The sequence below is a fragment of the Lepidochelys kempii genome, chromosome 17 (genome assembly GCF_965140265.1).
Source record: "Lepidochelys kempii isolate rLepKem1 chromosome 17, rLepKem1.hap2, whole genome shotgun sequence".
In the NCBI taxonomy this organism is placed as follows: Eukaryota; Metazoa; Chordata; order Testudines; family Cheloniidae; genus Lepidochelys; species Lepidochelys kempii.
Genome location: NC_133272.1, coordinates 17,584,401 through 17,609,119, shown reverse-complemented (window position 1 = coordinate 17,609,119; position 24,719 = coordinate 17,584,401). Strand labels below are relative to the sequence as shown.

General features: G+C 41.5%; 1 protein-coding gene and 1 long non-coding RNA gene across 6 annotated transcripts in view; one reads left to right on the top strand and one right to left on the bottom strand.

Annotated features, from left to right (window-relative positions):
- The window catches only part of LOC140899771 (uncharacterized), a 137,437-nt gene that overhangs the window by 57,259 nt on the left and 55,459 nt on the right, over positions 1-24,719 (top strand). Inside the window, exons 3-4 of one of the 2 annotated variants that reach the window (XR_012155442.1) lie at positions 14,817-14,923; positions 18,681-19,225. This is a non-coding gene — a long non-coding RNA (uncharacterized lncRNA). Of the gene's footprint in view, positions 1-14,816; positions 14,924-18,680; positions 19,226-24,719 lie in introns of those variants that run through there. The other variant, XR_012155443.1, reaches the window with a different exon arrangement.
- ATP2A3 (ATPase sarcoplasmic/endoplasmic reticulum Ca2+ transporting 3) overlaps positions 7,743-24,719 on the bottom strand; it is a 158,954-nt gene continuing 141,977 nt past the window's right edge. For 2 of the 4 annotated variants that reach the window (XM_073315802.1, XM_073315798.1), the window contains exons 21-22: positions 21,845-21,920; positions 7,743-13,889 (exon numbers count right to left, since the gene is read on the bottom strand). In XM_073315802.1, coding sequence (XP_073171903.1) covers positions 13,811-13,889; positions 21,845-21,920 — 155 coding nt within the window. In that variant the 3' untranslated portion in view covers positions 7,743-13,810. Of the gene's footprint in view, positions 13,890-19,212; positions 20,674-21,844; positions 21,921-24,719 lie in introns of those variants that run through there. The other 2 variants (XM_073315799.1, XM_073315800.1) reach the window with 2 other exon arrangements.

The following is a 24,719-nucleotide window of genomic DNA, read 5'->3' as shown; positions in this document are numbered from 1 at the left end:
TTTTTTTTTACACCTACTGAGTTATGCGGGTATAAGTCCTAGTGTGGATGCAATTATTCTGCTGCAAAGGTGCCTTATACCAGTATAGTTTATTCCCCTTCCTGAATGGAAATAAGCTATACCATTATCAGCATCTTTATAACTATGTCAATACTAAGGGGAGGTTTACACTTTAAATATACAGATATAAAATGGCAGAATTTTCCAGTGTAGCCTAGTCCTAAAAACCAAAAAGTGAAACCAACTACAAGCAAAAGAGGCATGAAGTTGAAAACAGCAGCAATAGTGATGTAATAGCATGTAAAGATTGAATACACTCAGGTGGTATTAGCAACACAGGGTAGGGAATGAGTCCTTTTGAAACACTATCTTTAACTGGCCTGGAGTGCCAGCACAAAATGCCCTTGCAGCGTGCAGTTCCTTTGATCATCTTTGCCCTACCTCTGCGTGGGGCTAGCCTTCAGTAGTGACTCTTTATAGCATGTGAACTGGAGGTTTCAAACCTGAAGTCAGTGGGCCTACTTGCATGCTTAAGAGCTTTTCTGGATCAGAGCCAGAGGGCTCAGCCCATAGGAGGATCAAGCCCCATGCTGCTGAACATTACTTGTCATTGTCTACCAGTCAGGTGTGCTCAATATCATCACAGCTTCTCACACTCCTATTTAGTCACACTAAGATTTCAGAAGAACAGAGGAGTCCTGTGGACTTTCACACTCACAGTGGTGGTCTGGGAGATCAGAGAGGATATCAGAAATGCTGCACTGTACCACCACACTTTGGAAACCAAACCCAAAAACCCTTAACACACACTTCAAACTCACACAGCTTAATATTGCTATATACTGTTGTTGGCTTCTTCTAATGGCAACCTACAGATTTTTAAAGCAAACAACACTGATAACCAGAAGCCCTAAGTATATTTACATTTTAAAGACAGAAGAGACTGAAACCTCTCATGCAGGGGTTGGCTCCCTCTTATGGAAAAGTAACTTGTGGTTAGTGCAAAATAAGATGTGTTTGCATTTAAACTTGTATTTGTTTGATCACAAATAAGGGCAGGATCCTGCAAACACTGCGAGATGGGTGCTTGTCAGGCCATAAAAGTTATTACCTCTATTAATGACTCATGATAATAAGTACTGAAAGCCTGATCCTATTTACACTGAAGTCAGTGACAAAATTCACATTCCTTTCAATGGTGCAGAACTAGGAATGTAATCAGTGTTTGCTGGATTGAGCCATGTCATACATATAAAGGGAAGGGTAAACACCTTTAAAATCCCTCCTGGACAGAGGAAAAACCCTTTTACCTGTAAAGGGTTAAGAAGCTAGGATAACCTCGCTGGCACCTGACCACAATGACCAATGAGGAGACAAGATACTTTCAAAGCTGGAGGGGGGAGAAACAAAGGGTCTGGGTCTGTCTGTGTGATGCTTTTGCCAGGGACAGAACAGGAATGGGGAATTTAGAATTTAGTAAGTAATCTAGCTAGATATGTGTTAGATTATGTGTGTTAGATTATAATTTCTTTAAATGGCTGAGAAAATAAGCTGTGCTGAATGGAATGGATATTCCTGTCTTTGTGTCTTTTTGTAACGTAAGGTTTTGCCTAGAGGGATTCTCTATGTTTTGAATCTAATTACCCTGTGTCAAGGTTCCTCCCCCACTCTGAATGCTAAGGTACAGATGTAGGGACCTGCATGAAAACCTCCTAAGCTTATCTTTACCAGCTTAGGTCAAAAACTTCCCCAAGGTACAAAATATTCCACCCTTTGTCCTTGGATTGGCCGCTACCACCACCAAACAAATACTGGTTACTGGGGAAGAGTTGTTTGGAAACGTCCTTCCTCCCAAAATACTTCCCAAAACCTTGCACCCCACTTCCTGGACAAGGTTTGGTATAAAGCCTCACCAATTTGCCTAGGTGACTACAGACCCAGACCCTTGGATCTTAAGAACAATGAACAATCCTCCCAACACTTGCACCCCCCCCCTTTCCTGGGAAATGTTGGATAAAAAGCCTCACCAATTTGCATAGGTGACCACAGACCCAAACCGTTGGATCTGAGAACAATGAAAAAGCATTCAGTTTTCCTACCAGAAGACTTTTAATAGAAATAGGAGTAAATAGAAGTAAAGAAATCCCCTCTGTAAAATCAGGATGGTAGATACCTTACAGGGTAATTCGATTCAAAACATAGAGAATCCCTCTAGGCAAAACCTTAAGTTACAAAAAAGATACACAGACAGAAATAGTTATTCTATTCAGCACAATTCTTTTCTCAGCCATTTAAAGAAATCATAATCTAACACATACCTAGCTAGATTACTTACTAAAAGTTCTAAGACTCCATTCCTGGTCTATCCCCGGCAAAAGCAGCATATAGACAGACAGAGACTCTTTGTTTCTCTCCCTCCTCCCAGCTTTTGAAAGTATCTGGTCTCCTCATTGGTCATTTTGGTCAGGTGCCAGTGAGGTTACCTTTAGCTTCTTAACCCTTTACAGGTGAGAGGATTTTTCCTCTGTCCAGGAGGGATTTTAAAGGGGTTTACCCTTCCCTTTATATTTATGACACCCTGTAAGGTATTTACCATTCTGATTTTACAGAGGTGATTCTTTTTTACTTTTTCTTCTATTAAAATTCTTCTTTTAAGAAACTGAATGCTTTTTCATTGTTCTTAAGATCCAAGGGTTTGGGTCTGTGGTCACCTATGCAAATTGGTGAGGATTTTTATCAAACCTTCCCCAGGAAGGGGGGTGCAAGGTTTTGGTGAGGATTTTGGGGGGAAAAGACGTTTCCAAACGGGCTCTTTCCTAATAAAAAAAAAACGGTTAGATGTTTGGTGGTGGCGGCAGCAAAAGTCCAAGGGCAAAAGGTAAAATAGTTTGTACCTTGGGGAATTTTTAACCTAAGCTGGTAAAAGTAAGCTTAGGAGGTTTTCATGCAGGTCCCCACATCTGTACCCTAGAGTTCAGAGGGGGGAAGGAACCTTGACAAGCCAATATTACTGAAAAGCTTGAGATCGACAAAGACAAGAGAGGAACTCTGAAGTCATCACAAAAGGGAGGAGCAGGTTATGGCTGGAAGCTTTCCCCCTGTGTACTGGCAGATGCTGCACTTACGATGTGTGATATCAGGGTTGTTTGTTTGTTTTTGAAAGATTAGTCACCAATTGTTCTGGAGGAATGAAAGGGCCAAACAGCAGTTTAAGCCAATCGAAGGGCAAATCTTCACTGCTGAGTTAACTCACCTAATGGGCATCACACAAGAAACTGTCCGGGTTATCACTGAAAGGATGACAATAGCCTTAGGGTCTGACTACATTGCAGTGAAAGTCCAGGGTTCAAACACAGGTTCAAGCCTAGTCCCCCTTCCACCTACACACAAGTCGTGCCAACCCAGGGCTCAGATCCAGGGTCCCAGGCTCCCATGGGGGTGCAGGGTCCAGCCTGAGTCAAGCCGGGACCCCAGAGTTCAAGCCCTATTACTTTGCAGTGTCACTGTGCTCATGCTCTGGAAGTCCGCCAAAAGTATCCCAAAAATCTCACAGGCTGACTTTCTTTGTTCTCTGGATAGTCAAGTTTGGTGGACACTCAGGTTTTCCCAAACAGCACCACGAACAAAGGGCTAGAGCAGCCACATTTTTGGAGGGCACTGGGAAGTCTGGGATCTGGATGGTTGGACTCAGATCCACATAAGGCAACGCAGATGCTGGAGCCCCAGTGGGGGCCCCAGGTTCAACAGTTCCTAACCTGGGGTTACAAATGAGGGTAGCCACTCAAGCCCTAAGTTAACAAACCCAGGGTCTGCTAACTCAAGTTCTCCTCATCTTGGGCTTACATTGTAGCGTAGACAGACCCATAGAGCATTGCACAGGGACTAGAGCAGGGGAGGAAGAGTTAATTCCTGGTTGCTATTCAACATCTTCCCTGCTGATTCATTAGGTGAATTGAACTGCTCTCTCTCTCTTTTTCCATCTGTAAAATATAGACAATGTATTTTTAAAAATAGTAGCTGTCTCTTGTGGCTGTGGAGATGACCTTCAAAATAAACTGAATGGCAGTGGTGCTTAAGTCTGTAGGGTCTATGTATCTTGTCTAGGAATAAGAGCCTAGATAAACCTACTGAAAGGTGGGTGCACAACTGGTTGGAAAACCATATAGTTATCAATAGATCACAATCAAGCTGGAAAGGCATATAAAAGGGAAAGGGGTCCCTCAGGGAATCTGGGTCTGTTCAATACCCTCATAAAGGATTTGGATAATTGCACAGAAAGAACACTTACAAAATTTGTGGATAATACCAAGCTGGGGAGGGATTGCAAATGTTTTGCAGGACAGGATTAGAATTCAAAATGATCTGGATAAACTGGAGAAATGGTCTGAAATAAATAGGATGAAATTCAATAAGGAGAAATACAAAGTACTCCACTTAGGAAGGAATAACCAATTGCACAAGTACAACATGGGAAGTAATTGCCGAGGAAGGAGTAGGCTGTGGGGGTATAGTGGATCACAAACTAAATAAGAGTCAATAATGTAATATTGTTGCCAAAAAAAAGTGAACATTCTGGGATATATTAGCAGGAGTGTTGTAAAGCAAGATATAACAAGTGAGATAAGGCCTCAACTGGAGTATTGTGTCCAGTTCTGAGCATCACACTTTGGGAAAGATGTGACAAATTGGAGAAAATCCAGAAGACAGCAACAAAAATAATTAGAGGTCTAGAAAACATGGCCTATGAGGGAAGTTTGAAAAAACGGGGTTTGTTTAGTCTGGAGAAGAGAAGACTGAGAGGTGACCTAAGTCTTCTAGTACGTAAAAGGTTGTTATAAAAAGGAGGGTGATAAATTGTTCTCCTTAACCACTGAAGAGAGGACAAGAAATAATGGGCTTAAATTGCAGAAAGGGAAATCTTAAGTTAATTATTAGGAAAAGTTTCCTACTGTCAGGGTAGTTAAGCACTGGAACAAATTGCCTAGGGAGATTGTGGAATCTTTTTGACTGAAGGTTTTTAAGAACAGGTTAAACAAACACCTGTCAGGGATTGTCTAGATAATGCAGCAGAACTGGACTAGATGACATCTCAAGGTCCTTGCCAGTCCTACTTTTCTGTGAGTCAAGCTGGGATTTTCAATAGAACCAAAGGGAGTCTGTCACCCAACTCCCTTTAAGGTTCTGTCTCCCTTTGGTTCTATTGAAAATCCCAAGCTCAGATTGTAAGCCCTTTGAGTAAGGAACATTTCACTGTGTGTGTACAGCACCTAACACAACAGGACCCCGATTCCAATTGGGGCTTGGGTCAGGAATACACAATGGTGAGACAATAGGGGAAAAAATATTTGCAGATAAGTCTATGTAATGTCCTATGCAAAACAGCATGTTCAGTTTTATTTCCAATTTTAACTTGTCCTTTACCTCCCTAAGCTTCTTCCCTGTGGTTTCAACTTTATTCTGTGTATGTGCTTTCCTGCCCTAGAGTGTGCACTCTGACAAATAGTTCCAATGGCATTAACTAAACTATGTGGGGAAGAGGGGAAATAAATGGCATTGCATTCCTTAGCTGCCATGACAACACATCCAACCTTACAAATAACTGGGCAATGATTTATCCAACTCAAAAATAAACACTTAGGAATCCTGAAAATTTCACCCTACGGGAGTCAGATATCCAATTCCCATTAAAACTAATAGGAAATCAGCTTGGGCAGCTATGAAAAAAATCTCAGTCTTAGCATCCAGCAGGGAGGGCCAGCTGTAAATACACCCCGATGCTTCTTTCCCCCAAAGGGATGTCTTATGAATTGTGCAGAGAGAGGAAATTTACCCAAGATACAAACAGCATAAACCTTCATTGGAAAATTCGCTGGAGGCTGGATAAAGCACTAGGAGGATGTACTTATCACCAGCACAACCAACTACCCATGCAGCCTTAGGGCATTGTCCAAAGTAACACTTCTCTTGTATAGCAGCAGGGAACCAATCAGGCATATACAGCCCCAAGCTAAAACTTTACTTCATAAGGCCACTACATTTTTATTCAGGTCAGCCACTGGATAGGTGAGGAGAGTTAGGGGTGGGGCAGGGCAGCGCAGCGCAGGTGGCTTCACTTTGCTCAAACATCAGGTAGAAGCAGGATTTGAGATTTTGGTCTAAATTTAGGAAGATCATGAAGAGGATACCCAGGCAACTCCCCCTTCCTTCTTAGCCCTACCCCCTTCACTTTGCTATCCCCTTTTCTTCCCCAGCAAGTCCCCCCCTTGAGCCCCTGATTTAATCCCAGGCAGAAGCATCTCCCAGTGGCTGGCCTACAGAATGCATTGGGCAGGCCTGCTCATTGATTCTGGTGCAGTAGAGATTATAGAGACTCAGGATTATTCTGCAATGGATAATGAGGGAATGATGTGTCCTTTTCTGCAGCAATTGCAGGGCAGCTGTTCCAGCACTGGTCTGAACTTGTGCTCCATTTCCAAAAGAAAGTCTATATATTTTATTAGAGCATGATTCTTATTAGAAAGGTGCTGAGCATGTTCCTCTGGCCAGTGCCCAACCATGTTATAAACAGACTTTTATAAAACCTGCTTAGGCTCCATCTCCCAGGGTCCGCACGTTGCTAACAAGCATGGGCTCTCTAGAAAGGGAGGACAACACATGCTTGGGCCGGACCCTCAGTCGGTGTATAGGTCAGTGGAGTCTGATCTCAGTGGACCATTGATTTATACCAGGGATCTCAAACTCAAATCACCATGAGGACTAGTACATTGGCCTAAGGGCCCCATCACTGAAACCTTTTCATACAAGTATACAAAAGTATAGTAAAAAATGAAGAGTAATATAGTGTGCTATTAAAAGTCAACCTATTAACTTTTTTTGAACTGTAATGCGAAGAGGGATTTTAATAAAATGTAAACACTCAGTAATGTCTGAAGCTTGGCTGCTGGTGGAGTCGGTGCCTATGGCGGGCCGCGGGAAATAACTCCGTGGGCCGCATGCAGCCCGTGTGTTTGAGACCCCTGATTTATACTAAGCTGTGAACATAGCTCTTTAAAGTACAGCCCTCAATCATTTTACATTCCTAAATGGCAGTGAAAACACAAAGCATTTTGGTGACCACTACACATGTAGAACACTTTCAAAACACTGTGCCGAGGGTCAGGGAAGTACTTTGGATACATTAGGAAATAATTTTTGTATTGCCATATCCTCAAGTTTAATTTGCACTCTCTAAAACTTCTCCACAACCATGCATAACCACACATCTCTAATTCCCAGTTTCAACCAGTATTGGAAGCAGACGTGCCACCTGCAGCCAGGGATTGCAGTCATGTTATATTTCTGTCTTGGCTGCTCCCAGAACCTATAGGAAATTGTGATCTAGTGACATTAAGACCCCTTATTTTCTTTGTAACTCCTCAGTTATATAAACAGTATGCAGTGAAATCAATGATTCAACAGACTTTTGATCAGCCACCTCCTTTGCTGGGACATGCTGTTAATGTGCTCCACCCAAAATCCTCAATTTAAGAATCTCACCAAATTTTAAGGAACTGTTAACTTTTTAGGCCAACCAGGGTCTATTTCTAAATAGTGAGTCCACATTCCATGATCTTTTATGCCATAGATTAAGGGCTAAATAATGGCTGCAGGGGCTGTGTGTGGCTCTCACTAGTTTCTTTAGTTGCCTCAAAGTGAATAATGAATAAGCAAGAAAAGGGGGAAGAAAAGCAGAATCAGAGTCATCCAGTAAAATTGCTTTTATTTCTGTAATTTCATAAGTATAAAACAAATTGGCTCAATATTGTGCGAACAGGGTGGATCATACATATGTGACTACAATGACCCTTCTTAAGTCTTCACGATACACCTGGCTATTTACATCAGACAAAGTACACCATTTAGGAATCAGTAATTTAGTGGAAAAATATCTCTCATAATAAAATAGGAAACCTTGTTTCAATTCTACCCCCAAACAACTCTTTTTAAAAAGATGTAACAATTTATCTTTCACTACTAAGTGCAAACTCAACAAGGTTTCTAGATTTGGCTGCTCAGGCATTGTAGCAAAAGTGCTACATTCAGAGAGTCAAACCATGACACTAATGACACCTGTAAACAAGTCAGTGTTTTCTCTCTTCATGGTCTTGAGTACACTGACAAAACACAGCACAGACTCCACATAGCATGGGCATGAGTCTGCTATACAGATATCCCTAAGGTAGGGTACACCTACCTATTTAGGCTCTTGTATATACAGAGCACAGAGATCTATTCTAGACTCATTTCGTTTTCTATTCTTACATTACCAAAAGCTGAATGGCACCAAAAGGAGAGGATGCAAGGGACACTTGTATCTCCCCCATATTTGTCTTTTCACTAATTTTGTTCCTGCATACCCTAAACCTAGGATCATCCCAATCTATGCCCAACAGAAACCATTGTTACCAACCTCATGGGGTCTAGAGGTCTTTATTTGGCCGCATAAAACCACCTCCACTGCTCTTCTCTTGCTAAGCTGAATGAACAGGCTGACATGCAGTTCAGGGTAGCACTGGAGGGTTGGTAGGATAATCAAAAACTGGTGGGAGAAAGTGGCAGTGAAAATCTGAGTATTAAAAATACCTTGGAAATCAGTGGGTCGGGGATTGCTGAGATAGTAGATTGATGGTAGGAGGGGATAAGAGAAGATAAAACCTTTGAAAACATCTAGATTGTTATAAAAATACACATCACAGCATAGAAAAAACACAGGTTGCATGTATGCAACTCTTTAGAGAAACATTATGGGGGTGTGAAGTGTTTTTCATCCATGGCCAGGAACATGCTCAACCTAGAAAATGCCCTAATGAAAAAGAAAATGAAGCAGGGGTTGGAGAAAAAAAAAGGGAGGAGACTCCTAAGGATGATGGATAAATTGCCAAATGACTGCTGGAGGGTCCATAAAGATATTAAATCCCACTGCAGACCCTTTGTATGCATGGTAAGGCCTTTCAATCAATGCTCCATGCTTGGCTTCTTTTCTTTAATCAGGACCATGGTCAGCGCCCAAAGCAAACCACTTGGAGAATACACCTTAAAAGGTTTTCTCCATTGGATATTTGTTTGGCGTGTCTTACCTGGTCTGTGCCTACAGTGGTTCAGAATGTGAAGTATTAATCGTGAGATGGGATGATCCTGTGATTTTCTGCAGCAACACTAAGCTCTTCCACCCATTAATTTTTCAGTCAGGAATCTCATTCTTCTATTTAAGATGGTGGCTATTCCAAGATACGAAAAACAAATCTAGGACTTAATCTTCAAACATGTGTCTGTTAAAGTTTAATGGGACTGACTCATCAGTCTGACCCAAAGCTGATTGAAGTCAATGAAACAACACCCACTGACTACAATGGTTGTTAGATCAAGCTCCGTATGCATAAAGCTACACCCAAGTGTTGGCAGGACCAGGGCTTTAAATTCTAAGCAGCATAGTAAATGTGAAGTGTATAACAGGAACTGAAACTTGCCATCTCAGGATCCTTCTGTTGATCTGGCTTTTCATACCCCACCCATCTACTGTACTGTGCACCTAGATAGGGATGGAGCTTCCCAAAAGCTCCATTTACAAACCCCTTTTTTCCCAGCCCCACATTTGTTATTTGAATTAAGGGTCCCTTTAAAGTTACCCACCAAGTCTTCCCATAAAGGCCAAACCTCCAATTTCTCACTATTCCGACACCTTATGGTACCACCCTGGTCTTGGATTGGCCAAGTGTTAGAAACATGTAAATAGGACAGTGTCATCATGACAGTGCCAGATTCTTGTGAAAGGCACCATGCCAATCAATGTATGGAATCAGAATCAAGAACTTTGGCTGTATTTTGGCCAACAGAGGAATTAAGGAAGAAAACAAATTTCAGATGTGATACTAGTAATCCCCCCCCCCCCAATGCAGCAACAGCAGTCTTTTCACATACATAATGCACCCTTCCCAGATGATGGATGTTCCATGGGAGAGTTCTTGTTAGGAGAGAGTTTATCCAGTCATCGGCCACAAGGATATTCAAGTCCTCAAACAGCATAATGTGGACTTCATAGCCATTGCCCAATGCTCACACTTGGCACTCTCCTAAGGGAGGAGAGCCTCTACTTTGCCTCCTACCTTTATTTTACAGGTGTGATCCAACATGGTGAATGGCCCCTGAGAAATTAATTTAAAGTGCTCGTGGACAACCACAAAGGCTACTTTTCTGGTGCTCAGGCTGTGATGCATGATGAATGATTTGCTCCTTGTGTTTAGGAGGATCTATTGTAATGGCCCAGGCTGGCTGGAAGTATTGTTGGAAAGAGACTAAACTATTATAAAGAATCTGAATACACCAGAAGGCAATGATTGTGATTCCTAGATCCTGGTTTCCAACAGAAGTGAGCCTAGACAGCTTTTCCCCATAGGCCTCCTTTTGCAACAAGCAATCAGGAAGAGAGAGGGAAAAAAAAGCCATTCCAGTGCACATCTCCATTCTATTGCACACAATCAAATGTTTCAGTAAGATGCAATTCAGACCTGATCCTAACCATATTGAAATCAATGGGATTAGGTCTTTAACCACCTTCAAGTTCGCAGAAAAACACTACAGCATGTTAAAGCAGCCAGCACACTGCTGGTGACACACAAATAATAAACAACTTCTATGCGATTTATCCTGACCCTTCACCAAAACACAAAGGAAAAATAAATTTGATCTAAGGATATTTTTCTACTTCATTAAAATATTTGAACTATAATCCCCCACAACCCCAAAATGTCTATCGGGAAACCAGTCTTAAAGCAGCCAATCAAGTGACAAGCAACAAAAGAAAAAATGAGACGTGGTTCTTCAATGAGGGATCATACTAGAAAATGGGGATACTTTAAAATAGGTCACCCTTAGTAGAGTGAATACATGTGGGAGGTGTCCCTAGTGCAGGTTCCACTGATTTGGCTTACAGTGAAAAGGGCAAACAGAATTTTAAGACCAAATCTGCTGCTACTGGGAAGAGTAAGCCTCTGGCATGGAACATGGCTGAGAGTTGTTGCACTCTATTTGCTGAATTTCATATCCTGTAATGTCACAATTTCAATCCATCATCAGGCACAGTGAACCACCATAGTGCGTTTTAGTTGTGCTGAGCATAAATTAAAACCAATCCAATAGAAAGTCATATTGCCCCTGCCTCTTCCTCACAATATTCAATCACAATGACTTAACATAATTGTCTCCACCTTCCTGGCTTCAGATGAGACAAAGCAAAATGACCAAAAGGAATTTAATAGAAGACTTAAAGGTTACTGACGTCATATCTTTGCCTGTCCCAAGCTTGCCCAAGACACAGGTTTTGTAAATATTTTAATCTCTCTTTGTTACAGAGTTTAAAATAGTATCAAAAGCTTTAGAAAACACACACATTTGGGTACCAAAAAAAAAAGTCAGATCTTCAGCTGGTGTAAATCAATGTAATTCCAGTAGAGCAACATAGATTCACAGGAGCTGCAGATCTGGCCAAGACTCCCTATAATCCAATATGGATCTCTGATGGATATGAACATGTACCAACAGGGACAACTTACAGACCAGACAGCTCTGGTTGCACTACACTCTATGGACACCCACCCACCCTCCCCCAAATAGTGTGGGCAGGATGTTGAGGATCAATTTCAACCCTGGAATAAGCAGAAACAGTTCTCCTGAAGTCAATGGAATTGCTCAGGTTACATGAGGGCTGAATTTGGCCCTTAAATCTTTGATTAAATTCCTACCGGTTATTTCCCAGGCTGTTCAGAAAGCCATGGAGCAATGGAGATCTTTGTAATAAAACAAGGTGGAATTCACCTCTGTACAGAAAGATGCATGGCCCACACACCACTTAAGTCCCGCTTAAACCCTCTTTAGAGAGCTTACGAGGTGTATGGGTCATCTGCTGACCCTCTGCTCAAGGGTAAGTTCCACCCACACTGAAAATTCTCTCTAAAAGGCAATCAGTCAGCCTGTGTAATCAGCTCAATTAAATCAGCTCTATAAAGTGACATATACAAAACACGTTGGGAAAAGGAAAATTCTAAAAGAACGCAAATAATGATTTTTCGGTGAACGATTTTCCTGTAATCACATAGTATCTATAAAGAGGTTTTTTTTTTACAAGCTCCATATTAAAATTCCTTGAATACATTCTATATTAAATACAGTAACAACATTTCATGCAAGGTTTTCTGTACAATTAAATCAGCTCAGTAGTATAACAAGTCTGTACATTCCCATTGGTCTGGGGGTGCGACCCATCTTTTTCAATGCTGGTGATGGAGAGAAAGGAAAGGATGGTGTTTGGCACATACTGTACCTACGGTTGCCAGCTTGTCAAAGTTCAGGCAGCTGGCCTGCACGGAAGAAAGACAAAAAGCACTGGGGGTTTTAAGAGACTTAAAAAATAACATAGAAACTGATCCAGATAGGAATGGAGCAAAATAATAGCAAAGCAGGCAAAGCAAAGCAACTTCACACACCCAGGTGAAGTTTAGAAGGAATGAAAAGTGTAGGCATCTTTTTCCTTTCATCATGAACTTTGGATCCTACCACATCTACTGCCCATTCCTGGTCAAATGTTCTATGTGAGTTTCAAAAATAACTTTAGATAGGTTGTAGAATAAAAGTCTTAAAGGCAGTTGTGCATTAGTTAATGTCAATTTCTGAGACACAACCTTTGCTCTCATGTGATCACCTCTCCTTTTTTCAACATCATATTGGGAGCACAGATTGTCTCCCAAAACTGACATTAACTAATGGACAACTGCCTTTTAAGTCTTTTATTCTACCTTCAATGTAATCATATTTTAAAAACTAGGTAATCTAGATTTACCTAGTCAGAAAATTTGACCAGGAATGAGCATTAGATGTGGTGGGATCCAGAGTTCTCCATTTCCGTATTTTGTTTTAAGCTGTTCAGGTGGAGATGCTTAGCAGAAGAAGGGAGCTAACAAAGTGTTATACAAAAGAGAGAGGACAAGAGGACTGGGTCATGCTTTGGTGTCAGATGAGCCTGAGAAGGTACAAGATTTTCACAAGAGGAAAAGAGAACAGAGAATAATATGATAAATAGAGGAAGTTTCAACTTCCACCACAAAAATTTTTGCAAGTAAATACATGTCCACAAGATCTACAACACTGGTAATTATACCAGGATACAGGTACACTGAAACCACCAAAGCGAGACATCTAGGCAATGTGGCTACCAGAGCACTAACATTGCCACCTAGGTATTATACTTTAGTGGATATCACTCTACTAAATTGGAAGTCAATTGGAATAAACCTGTTGCATCCCATGCACCTTTCTTTGCTTACCTCCCCAGCCCATACACACAGATAAGCTTTTCCTTGGTACTGAGATGCCGTCTGTTGTGCCACATCGCAGCTTTGGAATGCACCTCTGTCATCACTGCTCATGCACAGATACTGTGCACCACTGTGAAAGCATGACCTCCCACCTACCACATTTTTACAAAACAAAAGATGCCTTACTGAGCTCACAAATTGGGGCTGTTTTTTTTTAAAAGGGTCTCAAACTTTTCAGGAGTGGACCCCTAAGGAGCTGTGTTACAATGACTCAATTACATATAGTTCCATCCCCAAACTATAATTTAGCTGTCCAGTAATTGCACCATTACGTACAGGGAAAAAAAGCTACGAAACATAAACAAAATCAGTATTTTTCTTCTTGACGATTCACCCGCATTAGTCTGATAGTCGGACACATGCATGTCCTGTTGGCTCCTAGTGATGGTCAAACATGCAAGACTTCAGTCCGAGTTACAGCTTAGGGTTTCTTTATTTAGAAAGTGAGTTTCCTTTATGTCATTCATTTCTTCCCCTCTTCTCCTACAAAAGAAAGGAAATTGGTTATGGTTAAAAAGCAAGCCAAGCACCAATTCTGTTATCGAGACAGACATTTCACTGAGTCATACAGCTGGGTAGAACCCTGTATAACATGATGGTTTATGAAAAGGCCAGTCTAGGGTGTGTCTATGCACACCTATCCAATCCAGCAAGTATGGAGTAGTAGAATCTGCTGCTTTTGCTCTTAATGCTTGGCTTCTCTTTTGAAATGGCTACCTCACAGTACATCAGGCGGGGACACGTGAACCCCAGTACAACCAACATGGAACAGTACTACTACATGGGAATTCTACAGTGCTTTTCAACTGGGGATTCCCAAGCACTTGATAAAAAATTAAATAATTTAGCCTTATAACATCACTGCGAGGTAGGTACTAACTTCATTTTACCAACTGGGAAATTGAGGCACAGAGCTTAAGTGACTTGCCCAAGGTCTCCCAGTAAGTCATGGCCAAGCAGGAAATAGAACACAGGCCTCCTAACCCCCAGTTGTGTGCTTGAGCCACAAGACCAGCCTTTTCCTCCAATTTCTTCACCCTGTCAATGGCAGAGCTAGATGCTTCCTGGGATGCATTAGGTGATTTATGGCTTAAAGGAAAGCTAGAGTATTTAGATACAGTGCCTTAGAGAGCTCCAATTATTTTTAAATGGGAATGGGTGTCCAAATTCCCTAGGCAGCTTTGAAAAAAATCTCATCTTAAATATATAGGTCCAGATTCTGCCACATTTTGATAGTGCAGTCGAGCAGTCGTAGTGACTTCCAGAAGCAAGGTACTATAAAACACAAGGGAGGGTGGCAGAATCTAGCCTATAGGCAATAAGAATTTGCACTGAAAAAAGTTAATTACAAATACTTGATGATATTTCAGTTTCTTTATTCACTGAGTGTGTCTGCTGCATCTCTCTCAGGTGGCTGTTTGAATGCTCCTGAGTCACAAGGACCCCATTTGATGACACAAAGTAGTATGGAATGATAGAGATCCAGCTTCACCCTTGGAAAATCAAGTTACTGTAAGGTAAGTTCCATTTTGAAGAGAGAGAACTTTTATTTTGCAAAATGTTTATTTTCAGTGCTTACTGATGGGAAAGTCATTTCTTTCAGGCCCACTTTAGACTGAATTGTTAAGATGGAAGTTTCTCATTAGACTAATTAGTCATATTTTATTTAAGACATTTTTAACTTGTTCACTTTTTTTTGCATTAGCTGGATTTTCGAGAACCTATGGGAGGAAGGTGCCCAAATCCCACTGGGATACAACTGGAGTTGGGCACTTAACTCCTTTGCACTCCTTTGAAATTTCCAGCCATAATGTCTAGAATACCTAAATTACACTGTCATTTGCCATCATTTCTAGTTCCCCTGGAAATTAAGTATGAGTACACCCACTTCCTCAGTTTACACCGTACAGCACATTTTCACCAGTGTGCAAAGGGAAGTTTTATCCACTGCACAGCCATACACATCAGACTTTCAGGCCAAATGAGCAATGCCTCCTAGAGTGATATGGAAAGTGCACAGTCAGCAGTCTGTGTATTTATATTGCATTCATAACTATCATCTGAGCACCCAAGTGATGCTTAGCAGTACAGTTGGGTAAAAAAAAACCCTGAGTTTCAATGGTCTTTGTAAAGTTCAGAGCTGACATGTCAGAGTTTGGTAACAAGAGTCAAGAAATACATTGAAGTTTAAAAAAAAAATGATAGTGTAACATTTTCAAAAGCACCTTCTTTACTTAGGAGTCCAAGTCCTAGGATGTAGGTGCCTAAACTCTTTAGATGCTTTTGAAAAGTTCATCCACAAGCTTTTAATAGAATCAACTTAGATGTGAAGGGTTGTCGTACCCTGCACTAAGCCTGGCATTTTCAAAGGAGCCCAAAAGAGTCATGTGCCAAACTCCACTGAATTTTAATGGGACTTGGGCATCTAACTGCATTATGCTGCTTTGAAAATCCCAGCCTAACATCTCTGAACATCAGGGAAGGACTTTCAGCTACAGTCAAAGAGCTACAGCAGAAACAGCCAGTTGAGAGACAAGGCCACTTCACCAGTTCCAATTTCATTCCTGCCTCACAATGCAGAAGCCTTTGATGTAGTCATTGCTTTGAACGCTTGTAAATTTTGGCCGAAGGATGCGTACTGGGCTCACACAAGATCATGGACACCTGCCTTTTCGGTGTGTTTTATTACCACTCTCCTAGCAACAGAAGACACTGCAGGAATTCAGATGTTTGGACACAGCACCCTCTCCCCCGCAAACCATATGGCAGCAAACAAAAAGCAATATAATCTGTGCCTCTGGAAATAAATGCCAAATAAGTACTCTGGGACCCTTGCTGGCAACGTTAGCTGAGACCGAGATGGAAAAGGGGTGTGGAAACTGAAATAACCTCTTGTGCCTTGAGCTGCTCCCTGTGGAACAGCTGAGGCACATTGTTGTGGAAGTTTGTGCTGCCCCTGTTCTGTGGATAAATACAGGACTTCAGTTTCTAAGGCTCTCAGTCTACTGTAGCCCCTTTCACGAGCACAGACTCCCTGAAATGGAACCACCCTAGACCTGTGTATCTGATCATATGAAGGAGGGGTAGTCAGTAGGCAGACTGCGGGCCAAATCTGGACCACCAGATGCTACTGAACGGACCCCAATACCTTTTTATTTACTTACTATTATCGTTGTTATTATTTTCCTCTGGAGTCTGGACCTTGACTATACCTTGACCAAGAAATTCAGACTTGATAAAAATATAATTGACTACCCCTGAAAAGTTCTTTTCTTCCTGCATTCCCCAAAGCACGTCAAGAGAGCCTTCAAAAATGCCAGTAGGGCATTAAGGTCTTATCTGGGGAAGTTGACATACTCCAAAGGTAGCAGCAATACTCTCCTTGGCAACACCTCTCAGCTCAGACAACCTCACTTATATCTGGAAACATGATACCTTTTCCTTTCCACATGACAGTTTGGCTAAGGTAACAAAAGAGAGAAATTAACGCACAAGGACACTCGATAGACTTGGAAACATAGCACCATCTTTCCTGCTGTTGTCAGACTCCATTAGACACAATAACTGTTTAGTCCACATTGTTAATGCATTGCTATGGAGATTCACATGTGCTTTTGAATCCCTTTTATGGTCCGTTATTGTCTCAATGTGAAGGTATTTTTGTGAGATATGGGGGGAGGGGAATTGTTCCTAAACATTGTGACTTATTTACGATCAGTAGAATTTATATCCACGCTGTTTAGCAAAACCTTTTCTTTATGTTGGGTTTAAGAACCTGTAGTCCCAATTCTGATCTCACACAGATGTAATTTCATTGACACAGTTATTCCTGATTTACAGCAGCGTAAGCAAGTTCTGAATCAGGCCCTACATATGTCCATTATCTCCACACCCATTTGTCATAGCACTAGATCAGTCAGAAGGTTGTAAAGCGTGGAGGTGAAGTAGAATTGGCCTCATGTGCAGATAATGGACCAAATTATTCTCGGGGGCTGAGCTGCTAACAAATACACAATCTTTAGTTCAAATCAACGGTTGCAACACAGACTGGAGGATAGCAAGAGCATCTACACAAAGCTGTTCTTGGGAATTGCACACCGGTTAGGGCTTACACTTCACTCCAAAATGAAATTGGTTAAAACTATAATTAAAGATAATTATTAAAAAAAAAACTAAATACAGGTGATATAAGGACAAACCAGCCCAGTTCTTGTAAACGGAAATCATGCCTCTCCAATCTGCTAGAACTATTTGAGTGTGTCAACAGATTAGGGGATAAAGGAGAGATGATTGACAATGTATTTGGCGTTTCCAAAAGCCTGGTCGTCGTGGGGAATAAAATTCAGACATAGGTTCTAAATTGACCCAAAAGACAGAACAAGAAGGTGAGGAACTGGTCAATGTTCAACAAGGCAAAAGATCATCACTGTGGTGGCCCAAAGTTCCATTCTAGGAGTAGTGTCAAATATACCAGTTAATGATCTGGAAGAGGCATTGAACACAACAAGGTGACAACATTTCAGATAAGAAAAGATTATTTAAAGATAATTAAGAGAAAGATGTGTGAAACAAGACTGAGTTTGTTAAGTTTATGGAGGGAATGGTATGACGACATCCTACGATGGCACATAGCCAATCTGCGACTGCTAGCAACAGATATCTCCTATGCACAGTGATGGGACACTAGATGGGGAGGGCTCTGAGTTACTGTAGAGATTTCTTTCCCAAGTGTCTGGCTGGGGGGTTATGCCCACATGCTCAAGGTCTAACTGATCGCCGTATTTGGGGTCAGGATGGAATTTTCCCCCGGCTCAGAATGGCAGAGACCCTGAGGGTTTTTCGCCTTCCTCTGCAGGGACCATGGATCATTTGCAGGTTTAAACTACTGTAAATGGTGGATTCTCTGTAACTTGAACTCTTTAAATCATGATTTGAGGACTTCAGTAACTCAGCCTGAGGTTAGGGATCTATTTCAGGAGTGGGTGGGTGAGGTTCTGTGCCCTGCAATATGCAGGTCAAACTAGATCAGTGGCTCTCAACCTTTTGAAACTAGTGTACCCCTTTCAGGAGTCTGATTTGTCTTGCGTACCCCCAAGTTTCACCTCGCTTAAAAACTATTTGCTTCCAAAATCAGACACAAAAATATAAACGTGTCACAGCATATTTGTGACACATGGGTGGAAAGGGTTAAACATCCTGCAAAATAAATAACCCTCAAAAGACATGTAGGGAGATAATGTTTGTGTTTTTGTATTTTTACATATGTGTGAATAGGGTCAACGATGTAATCAACAGTCCCTGTCTATGCTGTATTCTGATAATTCAGAGGTCAGAAAAACATCCCATCATTTAAATGAATTGTAAACACAGGATATCTCAGTATTCATCTCTCTTTGAAATGTACGGTGAATGGTGGAGGAACAAGCAAATGGCCTTTTGTTATTCGTATAGCTAAGTACTGGTGATGAACCTCCTTCAAAGTCATCCTAATTACCTTTTGTTCCCTGAGGAACATTTGTCAAAAGACATGAAATTGTTGTATAAAAAATCCTTGGGTCCTGATTCTGTCATCTCAGATCTGCTTAGACTTAATCAGGTGAAGTTTGAGTCACAAGACTGAGGTCGCAGTTATGCTGGTATGCCCTGAATATGACATTTGGACATTGGACTGTAACCTATGAACTATTTCTAAAAGAACTCTTTGCAACTACAAAGCTCTCCATCTCTGCTATGAATCTGAATCTCAATGAATTGATCTCATGTCTGTATGTATATTGATCTTTTAACCGTACTCTCTCTCTCTCTCTCGTTTTTTAATAAATTTTTGTTTAGTTAATAAGAATTGGCTGTAGCATGTATTTGGGTAAGATCTGAAACATTAATTAACCTGGGAGGTGATGTGTCCGATCCTTTGGGATTGGTAGAACCTTTTCTTTTATATGATGAAATAAGATTTACAGAAATTTTCATCATATTTGACGTTGGTGCCTGGATGGAGGCCTGAGGCTGGATCACTTTAAGGGAACTCTGTTGTTTGGAGTTCTGAATAACCAGTAAATTAATAAAGAAGCTGTTTTATGCTGGCTTGGTAAATCTAAGTATTGGAATATTCACCAACTTTATGGGGATTGTCTGCCCCATTCTTTGTAGTTCACTCCAATTGAGTGACCATAGCTGGCTCCCCATTTGGACCCCGGTCACAACACTATTACTGAAAAATTGCTTACTTTCTCATTTTACCATATCATTATAAAAATCAATTGGAATATAAATATTATATTTGCATTTCAGTAGTATATAGAGCAATATAAACAAGTAATTGTCTGTATGCAATTTTAGTTTGTACTGATTTCACTAGTGCTTTTTATGTAGCCAATTATAAAACTAGGCAAGTATCTAGATGAGTTGATGTACCCCCTGGAAGAGCTCTCTGTGTCCCCAGGGGTATGCGTACCCCTGGTTGAGAACCACTGGACTAGATGATCATAATGGTTCCATCTGGCCTTAAAGTATATGAGTCTAAACTATGCAAGGAAATAGAGTTGGGTGAAAGGGCAGCATGATAGCAGATGGAATTTAGAGATGACAAATGAAAGGTAAAGAGCATTGGAAGGATTAATTTCAACTACTCATCCAAACTTTAAATTAACTGAAATGACTCAGGAAAAATATCTGGGCATTATTTTGGGCAGCTCTGTGCAATATAAACTCAACAGTGCACTCTTGCTGGTCATACCAGGCTAAGTTCTGGTCACGCTACCTCCAAAAAAAAGAACAGAAATATAGAAGGGGTCCAGAGATGGGTGATGAAAATTATTCTGGGTATGAAAAAACTGCCACATGAAGAGAGACTGAAAAGATCAGGACTGCTTAGTTTAGAGGGGAGATGAGTAAGAGGAGACATGATAAAGATTATAAAATAATGAGGGTTAGAGAGACAACACAGTAAATTGGAGTGTCCAAGCCTTCTCCCAGTACGAGAATGAGGAGACATTCAAATAGAAAGGCAACAAATGTAAAACACATAAAAGGAAGCACTTTTTTCACACACAGCATATATCAGTGGAACTCATTGCCACAAGATACAATTAGTCCACGAGTTTAGCACGATTCAAAACAAGGACTGGATATTTATGTGGATAATGGGAGGAGCCTCACTTACATATGAATGAGATTTTCAAAAGTTCTTATTTTTCACTCTAAAGTTCCATTGATCTTTCCTGGGAACTGGGGGCCCAACTCTTTCAAGTGTTTTTGAAAATCCCACCTTATAAGAGATGAAAAACCCTTATGCTTGAAACCATACATCAACCACAATCTCACAGAGGTTAAAAAGCAGCTTCCCCCTATAGGCCAGTGATTCCATAATTGTCCACTCTTCCTGAAGCATCTGGTGGTGGCCACTGTCAGAAAAAGGGTATTGGACTAGATGGACCATTGCACCAATCTGGTCTATCAGTTCCTACATTCTCAGAAGTGATTTTCTAGCTGTAAAGTATGAGGTTGAACCTTTGGGACGACACTTTTTCAGGCTCCAGAGTTTGCATCAATGTATTTGTTCCAACCTGATACCTGCCCTTCTGCCTCTAATTTTTTTTTTTTTTTTTTTTTTTTAGCAGAGAAAGCCACTCAAAAGACTTATGGACATTTGAAAAAGGGAAAATATGGTCAAATATTAAACAAGTTGTATGAGTGGAATCTCCCCTTTAGGGAGAACATTATCAGAAGTAACAGCCTTATGGAGCAAAGTCCAGTAAGCTCCTTCCTTGTGCAACTCCTAGGGCTGGAAGAGCCTCCTCCTTCCCGTGTGCTAAGCCTCCTTTGGCAAGCCAGCACTTGCTAATCACCACTCCACTCTGTAGAATTTCAGTTGTGCAGCACCCACAACTGGGGCCACTCAGACTAGAGAGCTCAGCTCTCATGGGACCAAAACAATGACCAGATTATGAGAAGAGCTCAGCACCCAGTGCGTTGACGTCATCTGAAAATGTGGCCCTGCTTGTGACTGCTGAGCCCTTCTGAAAATTCTGACCTTGAGGCCAGATCATGAGCTGATGTAAATTGATGTCAGTGGCGCTAAGCCATTGCATAACATCTGAGCCTTCTGGTGCTATGTAATATTATTATATTTTAGTTGTGAGAGCATCTCTGATAATGCACCACCCCTCCTACAGAAACACACATGCTTTTCTTATTTAGAACACAGTGTAGTTTTGTGATTCACAAAGGAACTGGAGATGCTGTTTGATCCTGTTGTCCTATGGCTACTCAATAATAATCACAAACTAAACAATTGCGGGACATTTTCCGGAGTGGGACCTGTGCTGTTCAGCAGTTCCTCCGAGATGCTGTACAACCAGGTCATCACAGCACATGAGAGAGTCTGGCACAGGTGCAGGAACATGATGGACAAGGACAATACACACAACAGAGCCAACCCTGTTTGATCTGGACTCCTGCAGGTTTTCAGCTGGTGCTCCCCGCTCCACGTGTGTCTGACTGTCCTGAGAATTCCTGGTGAAAAATGACAATGCTAGATTTAAGGATTGGTTTTTAAAATTTATTCAGAGGAATTAGGTGGAGTAAATACAGGAGTTTGGGTTTTTTTGAATGTGACAATTGAAGCACAGGCTGGTATGATTTTGTTCTCTTGCTGCAATTAAATAGTGGCAAGAAATTGTGACGCAGTGTTCAGACAAAGGCCATTCACAGAAATCAGCATTAGCACGATGCAGCTGCATGGCAAACAGTGCGGATGAACGGGTATGCTGGCAGCAAGGCAGATGGGACCCAGCGGCTAGAAACATCAATAGCTGGTGCAATCACTTCTGGAAATTGTTTGTATTATACTAGCAGCCAAAGCCCTTTTGGAAGATGATGGTCATAGAAGGAGCCTGTGGGAGAGCCTGGGAAATGAACCTAGGTCTCCCAAGCCCTTAACCACAAGACTATCGTTACACTTGGTTATTGGGAGTTGAGGGTAAGATAGGGAGAAGCAAGAGTCTGATCAACTTTCTGAAAGACCTTACAGCTAAATCAATAGAGAGGCAACACCTGAAGAAGCCCATTAGGAGGGCTGGATAGAGGTGTGTGAGGCTGTTGTAGGACACAAAACTAGGGTACACTGATGAAATTGTAACACCATAAGCCTTTCTGGCTGATACAGCAGTGCCAGAGGAGAGTCTCATTCCAGTCACCAGACTGTGCATCTTTGTGAACAAGAGAGGAAGGGGACTGTGGGCAGCATTCTGCCCACAAAGGATCAGAAACATTTGTCTGGAACAAGGCCAAGTGCTAAACAGGCAATCATAAAGGCCTGATCTTATCCAAAGATGGTGCTTCATTATCTTTTGTAAGAGCTCCAGATGGCTTCATAGACTTCATTATACCATATGTGATGACCTCCCAGAGACTAAGTGGTGATAACTGGAGAGAGCTTTTGCTCTGAAAGCACAGGCCTTTAACATGTTAGCTGAATCTTGTTAGCAGTAGCAGGTTTTACTAATGACGTATCCTTGAGCAAATTTGACATGCCAATGGCATATACACCCTCTCCAGTGAATTACATCGCCTTTCACCTTCTGACACAGTCCAGCTGGAGGAGGAGCTAATCCTTAGCAAGAAAGCAAGGGCACCTTTGAAAACATCAGCACATTTCAGGAAGCGAGGCAATGCAAGGATGCTCATGCTATGGGTGGCAGAGAGCACCCAACCTTCATGTTCACATTTGCCATCGCACCTACACAGGACTGGTGTCACTGTACAACAGCTGTACAACCGTCCAAGAGTCAGTGGTTCATCATCAAGTCACCTCTGTTGAAAATGAGGTGCTCTTAAAAAAAAATCTGTTAATCTTTATTTCTGGTTAGTGGGTTACCTGAATAATCTACCTGGCTCTGAATCAGTCAGCCAAAAGCAACAATGTATTTTAGACTCAGCCAATCTGATATTCACAAAGTAAAACACAAGCCAAGGGGAATGTGTATCTGTTTAATGCCCCCTTCCCCTCCCAGATTACTCGTACAGTACTTGTGGCTCTTGGCAATCTTAAAGGGTGGTTCTGCCCTAAAAAGTGAGTCTAAAAATAGCACAGTGGGGTTCCCTATTCAATATTTCCATATAAAAATGTGCTCAGTTTGTAAGTCAGAAGATTGTTTATGAAACAAAGCTCAGAGCTCAGGGGAGGTTGCAGGCTAGAGAGAGACCAGCTGGGGTCTGTCCATCTTGTGGATCATCCCCAGTAATAGAAGAGTTCTGTGGGCCAAAGTAGGGCCTCAAGGACATCTGTGCAGCCCCACTGATCAGGTGTTAGTGTAGAATATGAAAGTAACGGGGCTGCACAGCTGTCCTTGAAGAAGCTATGCAAACTATATGGTAGCAAAGGGTTTGCAAAGATTAGCTTTTCATAAGCACTATCTCAGAAGACACATGCTTGTCCTCCTAAGTGACCAAGCTGTCCCCTAATGATTACGATCCCAAGGAATCCCTTCTCAACAGGGCAGAAGAGACCTGTCTTTAGAGGTGAAAAGGAAGTAGTACTAAGAAAGGCATCCTGGACATGTGCTGCCTGAAACAGAATGATTATTAATATGGTCAAAGTATCTACCCAGGGTGAAGAAAGAACACAGTTCAAGTGCTCTGCCAGGTCATCCACCACTCACCAGTGATAAGAAAAGCGACATTCAGGCAAGCCAACAATGAGGAGAAGCAACAAGAGTAACCTGGGATTGGCCACCTAGGCTCCCTTCTTTTGCAAGGTGACAGCCGGAACCCCTTAAGCCGTCTTCCTGTCATGGGAATTCCGAAAAGAAGGATCAGCAGGACAGCTTCCCATTTTGATGTCTCTGTTTTTTCTGGCAACATTGCTGGGTTGAGTAAACTCCCTTTAAAAAGCAGACTCCATTAGTCTACTGCAATCCCAGTCACTTTAAATGTCAGAGCCCAGATTCTGATTTAGTGCCAAGTTCTGGAGAATATGAGTTAACTAATTAAGGAACAAATACCAGAGGTCCGCTTAGGATGGTGGCAGGAAAGTAGTGGGGCAGAGTTTTGAAGGCCATGGGCCGAATTATTGAAAGACTACAGTGTTCATCAACAAAAGAAAAGAAAAGAAAGATTTAACTTAGGATATTGAGATTGCTCACTGTGATATTTCATTACAACAAGAAGAAAATATTAGCATATTAAAAATCATTCGTAGAGCTCTGTAAATATCCACTGTACTTTAGAGCAACCGGTTCCAACCTGCTGCCATTGAAGACACTGGGAAACCTGCAGCTGACATAAACGGTGCAGGACTAGATCTATACAATA